This window comes from Chrysochloris asiatica, unplaced genomic scaffold (genome assembly GCF_000296735.1).
Source record: "Chrysochloris asiatica unplaced genomic scaffold, ChrAsi1.0 scaffold00389, whole genome shotgun sequence".
NCBI classification, from domain to species: domain Eukaryota; kingdom Metazoa; phylum Chordata; class Mammalia; order Afrosoricida; family Chrysochloridae; genus Chrysochloris; species Chrysochloris asiatica.
This window is the reverse complement of record NW_006408907.1, coordinates 1,126,101-1,134,921: the sequence shown is the minus strand read 5'-3', so window position 1 is coordinate 1,134,921 and position 8,821 is coordinate 1,126,101. Positions and strand designations below refer to the sequence as shown.

General features: G+C 43.2%; 1 protein-coding gene across 2 annotated transcripts in view; it reads left to right on the top strand.

Annotated features, from left to right (window-relative positions):
* The first annotated feature begins 1,775 nt into the window (after positions 1 to 1,775).
* Positions 1,776 to 8,821, top strand: part of PLP1 (proteolipid protein 1) — a 16,136-nt gene continuing 9,090 nt past the window's right edge. The window contains exons 1-2 of one of the 2 annotated variants that reach the window (XM_006876525.1): positions 1,776 to 1,918; positions 2,127 to 2,272. In XM_006876525.1, the coding sequence (XP_006876587.1) occupies positions 2,269 to 2,272 (4 nt within the window). In that variant the 5' untranslated portion in view covers positions 1,776 to 1,918; positions 2,127 to 2,268. Of the gene's footprint in view, positions 1,919 to 2,098; positions 2,273 to 8,821 lie in introns of those variants that run through there. The other variant, XM_006876526.1, reaches the window with a different exon arrangement.

Below are 8,821 nucleotides of genomic sequence, written 5' to 3'. Positions count from 1 at the left end.
CTTCATTTACAGGGATCCTTTCTTTTTGAGGCTGGTATAAGAGTAAAGGAGCCAGAGTTCTCGAACTCTGGACAAGTCTTAAACACTTCAGAACTTTGGAACATGGTGGATCCCCAGAGGTATCTTCAGAAGACTCACCCATTTCCTAACAGCAGAGCCCAAGTCAGGGTCTGAAGAGAAAACTGTAAGGCACAATCTTGCCTCTTACCCATGCATAGGAAGATTCTAGGTTCTGTTCAGCACTTCCCTCCTTTTCTCTTACTCCAGGGAAAAGTACCAGGAAAATTTTTGGGTATCATACCTTACTTCCAAGGAATCTCCCAAGAGGTAACCCTTGAGTTATATGCCAACCAGTTTCCATATAGAGTATCCATGGGAGGATGCAACCCTTAAGGTTAAGAGAACTATGCCTCCCTTGATGCTCTTGAAAGGAGAGTAAACATCAACAAAGAACCCAGATAGACACTGGTTAAGATTCACTTCTAGAAAGTCTTCCCAAGCTAAACCCACCTCAAATTGGACTTACAAATGCCTTCAGCACCCATCATAGTCCTTAGAAACAACTATTATAAGTAAAGCAAGTTTTTTTCTGATTCAGCTATTATTTTCTTCTTGTTTCTTTCTCTGAGGCAAGGACTATGTTTCCTTTATCCTTTTCTCCACTCTCACTACCACTTGCTACTTTACCCCAACCCACTACCTGCCTCTCACCACTCTGATTGTCCTAAGCACTCTGAAGAAGACACTATGTTTTCAGGTTGAGATATTGACTACCTGATTGAGACAGGTCATGATCTTGACTTGTCCCAAAGTCAATTATCCTCCTTGAAAACCAATCATGCTCATCGCTGGTCTTTTCTTTAGCTCATTCTGTAAACTTGCACAGGGATTGTTCCCTCTCTGGTCTTTGTTATCCTGTCTGTAAAATTATTATGATTCTTGTTGCCTGGCTTGGCAACAAATCTGTCCGTGGAATCAACAGCTGCATTTCCCCCCCTTCAGTTGTAACCAAGAAGGATTCGGAGGAAATCATTTTAAAAGAGGAAATTGTCATCTCTATATTTCTAAAGCTGGCTGCGGGGGAGGGGGGAAGGGAGTGTTTATTTGCCAGGGAGTAAGGGGAGGGAAGTATTGGTGTGGCTCTATAGGATAAGCACTATACTTCTAATAGGTTGCCATTTCAAACCCACCAGCTGCTTCTCAGAAACCCTGTACTTGAGAATTGACTCAACCTTGGTAGTGGTGTGCCGTGAAGTTGCTTCCAACTCATAATGACCCTGCATGGGATTTCTGAGGCTGTAAATCTCAGCAAGCCTCATCTTTCTCCAGTGGAATGGCTGGTAGTTTTGAACTGCTGACCTTGAGGTTAGCAACCCAATTCATAACCACTACACTACCAGAGCTCCTTCAACCTTGTATTTAGGAAACTCTAAACAGGGTTGTTGGTGTGGCGCTGTGGGTTAATGCGCCAGACTGCAAAGCCATTTGAACTGCAAAGTTGGAGGTCCAAGCTCACCAGCTGCTCCTTGGAAACCGTATACATGGCCACTATGGGTCACAACCGACTTGATGGCACTTAACAACAATAATAAATGGGATTGCTATGAGTCGGAAACAGACTCCGTGGCACTTAACAACAATAAGGGAAGGGGAAAGGTATATGAGGGAAGGGGCAGCTAGGATTGAGGGGTGGGGTTGGGACAGAGTTGGAAGGACTCTGGGAGATAGCATCTACATTTTTGACTCTGAACCCTTGGTCAGTGCTATACCTTCCGTGACTTCTGACTCTTGTACTGGCTAGTCCTACACCAAATAGACCCAAGTGTCAGTTGGAGGCTTCCAGGACCTCTTCTTTTTATTTCCAGCCCCCCAATCCACATTTCCAAATGTCTCTGTAGCAAAGTGAAGTTCCACACGGGCAAGCTTTAGGAAAAATATTTAAAGAAAAAAGAAAATGAAACAATTGGCAATGAAAGGCAGAAGAGAAGATGGAGCCCTTAGAAAAGGGAGTATCCCTGAGGAGGTGGGGACAAGGGGAGGAGAAGGGGAGGAGGAGAGGAGGAGGAAAGCGGGCCTGTCCCTTTAAGGGGGTTGGCTGTCAATCAGAAAGCCCTTTTCATTGCAAGAGAAGAGGACAAAGATACTCAGAGAGAAAAAGTAAAGGACCGGAGAAGGAGACTGGAGAGACCAGGATCCTTCCAGCTGAACAAAATCAGCCACCAAGCAGACTAGTCAGCCGGCTACCATTGGAGTCAGAGTCCCAAAGACATGGGTGAGTTTCAAAACTTTAGCATAGGAATTCACAAGACAATTTCCAATTTGGGGATTCAGGGTTTACAATGGTTTAAATAAGTCGTGATTTGGCATTTGTTTTCTTTTTAATTACTTAGCATGCGACCAAATTAACTCCTTCTCTTCTGTACTGAAAATGATGCTTTATTGCCAAAGAATTGCAGCAGCACATGGAAAGTCCCACAGATCCTTGGAGACAGTGCTCAGCTGGGTGGATGTTTTCATGGGTCCTCTTACCCTCTCACTTGCCTCTACCTTCTCTTGGAGCTTGGTTCAAAGGCCTGGTAATGGCCAGGTCAGTTGGCACCCCTAGTGCTGTTGGAGGCAACTGAGTGGTGGCTAGTACTCAGGTGCACATCAGCTGCTTGCTTACTACCAAACTTGAACCCTGTTTGGCATCAGTAGGAAGTTGGGGAACCAGACAAACTGGCCATAGGTTTGGTTATGGCTAAGGAGGTCAATCACAAATTCAGGAAATGAAAATAAAGTCCCCAATGGCTTTACCATGGGGAACAGATATATTTAGGTGTGTGTGTGTGTGTGTGTATGTATGTATGTATGTATAGATGATCATTTCTAGCAAATATCACAGACTCAACCTCCCTTAGGGCATGGCTTAGACTCTGAATCTCTGTTTGTGACAAGGAGGCTACTAGGACCTTAGGTCTCTTGCAGAGTTGGTTGGGTACTGAGGGCTTCTCCGAGTTCCTGAAACAAATGAAAAAGTCTATGAGTTTCTGGCCTCTGGTCTTGTCTAGTCAGAGAAAGATGTGCAGAACCAAGGGTCTTTATTTGTATAGGATACCACAGAGATATGTAGACACTACTCATATTTGGCAAAGCAACTGTAGCAGCTTGAATGCATATTACATAAAATGAGAATGAATTACTGCATATATTGACCAACAAATATAGTACCCAGTAGATTCCAACAGTGCCCACACAGAGAAGGTTTTCAGTTATAAGGAGCTGATGTCAGTCTTAGGTTGTTTTATCCTAAGATATTTCTTTGAAATGAGTATTTTGGTAGGATAGTTAAGAGGTCAGAACAACCAGGTTTGAATCCCAGATCTACCATTTATGAACTGTGTGATCTTGGGTAGGTCATTGTGAACAACCATCTTATCATCTGGAAAATGGAAATAACAATAACTCATCTATCTATTTTCAGGATTGTGATCATCAAATAAAAAGGATATGGAAATTCTTTGAAATTAGGCGAGTACCGTTAGAATTGTACAGGCTGACTTTTCTTATTTCCAGAGTGGTTGGGTTTTATTTGCATGCACTTTGTGTGCTTGGGTGAGAATCATTGGACCGACCAATTAAGAATCATTGGGTAAGAATCATTGGCTGGGTGAGAGGTGAATGCTAGAGAACTCATTTCCTGTCTGGGGTAACATCAGGCACCCTATCGACTTTCAAACCAGCTGATAGGGTAGGTTTTGAATTAATAATGGAGACGGGGCAAAGAAAGATGTTGAATATTAATTCCTCAGGGGAAGAAAGCCCTGAGGTAATAGCAGGAACAAATAAGGAGACCATAGGGACAGTCTTCTATTATGGAAGATGGATGATGGTCAGAGATAGGATCACCAGGGAGGACATGAATTGGATTCCAGATCTTGGGAGTAGGCAACAAAATCCAGGTACACATGATGGAAGTAACCACTGCATGTTCAGTTATTCAATAACAGAGTATCTCAAATACTTTGTTAGTTATAGACCACCTTTAACAAGGTATTGAACTGCTACTGCTTCTGAGGTGAAATGTGTTGCTGTTTTACAATTACAGTAAAGAGATTATATCATGGAATCTGGAATTGAAATAAATTTTAGAAGTTGTCTGAGCCAACCCTCTATGTTGAACAGCCAATTGAATGTTCCTACAACCTCTGCCTAATTACCTCCAGGAACAGGGAGCTCACAACCTTATCCATGTAGAATCCCTTAGAATTGGAACAAAGAGGAACACTAAATTTACTAGTGCCTGCACAAAAGGTTTATAGGGAAATGATAGTTCATTACACTTTGTCCTGACTTGGAAGGGGAGTGTTCCAAATGAATCTTTGGGATAACAATGGAACCGGAAAAAAAGCCAAAGAGCAGTGGCTGATTTTTCTCTGTTCAGTAACACAATGCTATTACTGAACAGCAAAACATTGGCTCCTGCAAGCCTGTTGTCTGAGAACAGTGGCTGTTACCGTGGTAACCAGACTGTGATGCTTCCCTCCAAAGGTGGCTGTTTGCCGAGCAGTATAGTTTGGGCTGGCTGAGAGTAAGTGGATGTAACCCAGACAGAGTGCGAAGGCAGAGCAGGGGCCTACTTTCATAAAATGCTTGGGGACTAACTGAATACCACCAAGACTGCAAGAATGCTGCAAGAACGCCAGAAACTAAAAGGAAACTAGACCCAAACCATCACTTTAACCTACTCATCCTAAAGACACTGACTAAAACCACCAAGCACAGCCTCCCTGCAGAACCAAAGGAGCTCTTGGAGAAGTAAGCAAATTGGAAAGTCTGCTTTGCTTTGGAGTGTTTCCTCCTGGTGAGGAAAACAAGAAGTTTACTTAACAGCCTGACAGTAAAACTGCTCTCTAGGAGTTCTCTGAAGTTAAGACTCAAGAAATCCTTGGGAGATAGGTGAGAGGGGAAATATAGTCTCCAAATCCAGCCAATGACATTTCTGTACATTATCTTCAAATCCTAAAATCCATCTCTGTGGTTTAGTTCTTAGTCTTAAGAGAAAGCAGCAGTGGAAATTTTCTCCTTGTAGGTACAGAGAAGATCATGTGAGGGCACTGACATGATTGGAATGAGTTGCAACAACTGGAGCAGTTGAACAGAGCAACTTTCCCTTCCTTTCCCATTGCCAGACCCACCCAGTGCCAAACTGACATCAAAAGTTCAGTAAGCACTGATTGATTAATCCCTCATTGGCAATTGCAAAATAGTCCTAAGGGCAATCAATTTCTCAGCTCTGCACTGACCTCTGAGCACTCTTTCAAACTCGACTCTGGAGAGTAGCCAGTGACATCTCAAAGAAGAGAACAGTTTCCCAGATCGTGTGTGTGTGTGTGTGTGTGTGTGTGTGTATGTGTGTGTGTTGGGGAGGAGTAGGGAGCATAGGAAACAAGGTGGTCCAGATGCTGTTGCTATAGTAATATTACCTGTCCAATAAAGAGACTGAGTTTCTTTATTTGATCCTGTCCACATGAATTGACTATGCAGCAGAGCTTGGATACCCAGGACCCAGTGACTAAAAAAGGGCCCTTTTTTAGTTCTTGAATATAGTATGCATTGATATCATGGACATCAAGATCATAGACAGGGCTTTGTCTGACCAGGATAAGGCCAGAAGCAAAAGTCTTTGTCTCACCACCTCCTGATGATTGTCATTTTACTCCTAGAACCCACCCACTGATCCCCATCCATCCGAAGTACCAGTCACGGCTGCTCTAGCATCTTGGCCCTGTCAACTGCAATAGGCCCTGATCAAGGAAGCCTCTGTTCATGGGGTGAAGTTAAGGGGTGGGTTCTGGGAGGAGGGTAAGACTGTAGTGCAGATTAGAGACTTAGGGAGATGGGGCCATTTTCTCACTCAATGAGCCTGCCTGTTGTTTAGCTCTATTGTGTAGGGTTCTTCTATCTCTCCCTTTGTCAGCTGGATTCAAGGGACAGGCTGGGAATTGTACAGGGCACAATTGGTCTCTTTCTGTCATCCTTTTCGATGAAAGCCCTTCATTTCCTCCCTTTGATGAGCTCCCAGATTCACACTGAATTTCCATCATGGAGCTGGTCCTTGAGGCGTGCCCAGGGCATGGGAAACAAGGGAGGGCTTGGGAGCTCATAGCTCTTGCTTAAAGAGAGAGCTTCAGAATCAGCACAGTCCCTTGGATGGACATGGATTTGGATGAGTCACACGGCCCTATCGATCTTTGTCAGACCCCTATATTACAGCATTAGGGAGGAAAGCTTAAATTTAGTAAGAGGTTGATTAGACTTGGTTAGGGAGTTTGCAGATAAACCCAGTCAACACTGAACTTTTTTTTTGACTTTTTGCACATAGGACTTGATTATATCCATCTCAACACTTGAGTACATAGCTTTAGTCTTGATTTGCAGGCAAGTGTGTTCTCCTCAACAAGACTGCAAGTTCTCTAGAGAAAGAGATTAGACCTTATAGTTCTTTTCTGTTTTCCATAGTATCTAAGTTACTGCTAAGGTGCTAAAGACTTAGACTGAATCCACATGTAGAGAATTAGAATCGAAAAGAAAACACTAGGGAGGGGTCATTACTTTATGACCTCTTAACAAAGTCAGGCAATTTAACCCAATTGAGTTGCATTGGGGAATATCATTACAATACAGGTCTTTTATGCCAACTCTACCATGGCACAGTCTGTACTTAGCCTGGGAATATGAGACAATCTTTTTAGAGCGTGAACCTCTCTTTTGGAATTCCTCACAGGGTTCCCAAATCAAGGCAAAACCCTTCCAACAATGAAGGATTCTGAAATGGAGCATCTGCAGCTTTAGGCTATTACTCACACAACCAAAGGGCATTTCTTGAGCTGTGGAAAGTCAGAGTGAACCCAATGGACCTTCCTCAGAATTCTTTGATTGTCAACTACTTTTATGACAAGAAATGTTCTGGCATGTTCTGAGTTTTCCTCAGTTGGAATCCCAAATTTGATTTTTGCTTGGACAGACTGATTGAGATTCCTCCCTTGTGCTGAACTCAAATGCCCTCAGAGCAAGCATTTCATCAATTGTGACAGAGATGGGCATCTGGTCCTTACACTGATGTCGTCGAACTGTTTGCCATTTATCTCAGACTCCATATTAGAGATTCATTAAAACCAATTTCTTCCCTTCTTGTCTCTTGTTTTGAATGACAGTGGAACAGAAAAGGGGATGCTAAGTTATTTGAGTTCAAGAAAAATGGATGTAAGAATAAAGAGTATCAGTTGATGATGCAAGAGTTGCTTCCAAGGCTTAGCCCTTTATTACCCAGTGAAAATACTACAAATGACACTCTGGTTATTTGGATAGTGACCAAGGGATCAGACGTACTAAACATATATTTCTCTTCATTGAAACCCTGGAGGGGTTATCAGCTAAAGCTTAGAGTAGAATTTTGTCTTTGGCTACCTAGAGTTCAAGTTCCTCCATTCTGACCACACCTGCACCACCATTTAGCCCTTCCCAGAGTGAAAGAGCTGGGGTTAGTGAGTGGGTGCAGAAGGGCCACTTGCTGGGGTAAATGGCTCTCCTTACCCTGGGCTAAACAAACAGTCCTGCTATTGTTCTCAGGGTCTGACCCCCTCCCCACCCCCAGGCCTGTGGGCCCCTGTAGAATACCAATGAGGCCCCTGAGATCTCAGGGGAAAACAAGGTTCCTTTGTCTTAGAGAGCTATGGAGGGCTCTGCCCAAGCCCTGACCCTGTGCTGGGGGGAAAGGGAACAGTAGTGTCAGTGACCTTCCCGTATCTCCACCCTCAGGCTTCAGAGCCCTTCTTTACAAGAAGAGTGTAAGAGGTTAGGGGTGGGGAAGAGTTGTATAGCCAGAGAAGGAAAATGGTAACACTGGTTACTTCCAAGTTCCCTTTTTTTGCTCTCAGGTTAATATCTTAACCTGTTGAGAAAGAGGAAGATCTATTTCTGGAATCATTTGCTAAGAGCAATAATCAATTTAAGTCACTGTATTCTCTTTTGTTAGTACGTATTTGCATGTGACATGTGTGCATTAACATGCATGTGTGCATGAACATGCGTGTGCACACATACGCACATTATGAGTCAGCTCTGATGAGCGTTTCTTACCAAGCACTCTTGCAAAGTTCATACTGAGTAAAGTTAACCTCCACTGGCAGCAGTACAGCTACAAATGGTTTGTTTCCCATAGAAGCCAACTTCTCTGACAGCAGTGCTTCAACGATTGGAAAAAGGTATTGGGTTCTGCTGTAAATGTTAGCTACTTTCTTTGCTTGGCGTGGGCTTCTAAGTCTCATCTCTGAGGTGATATATAAGCATCTTTGAAGACAAGGTTCTTTGAAGGTCAGGGAAAGGTCATATTGGGAGGTAGTGGGTAATAGGACTTACTCATTTTGTGACTTCAACTTTCTTGATAAAGATAATTTTGTCCATCAGAACTGTTCATATTGATGCAATTCAGCCACACAAATCTCCAGGTGCTTTTGGACTCAAGACCAGAAAGAAACTGTCCTAGGACTTTTACTCATATACCCCTCAGTATAGACAAGTGAAAGGAATCCTGGTGGTGTTGTAGAAGTACTGGATTACTAACCACAAGGTCAGCAGTTCAAACCTACCGGTCACTCCATGGGAGACAGATGAGACGTTCTGCTCCTGTAAAGATTTACAGCCTCAAAAACTCTGTACAGTGCCATAGGGTCATTGTGAGTTGAAAGTACGACTTAATAGCAGTGGGTTTGGTTTGGGGATTTATGGACAAGTGAGTTTGGCTTGGAGAAATTCTTGAATATAAGAATCCAAAATAAAA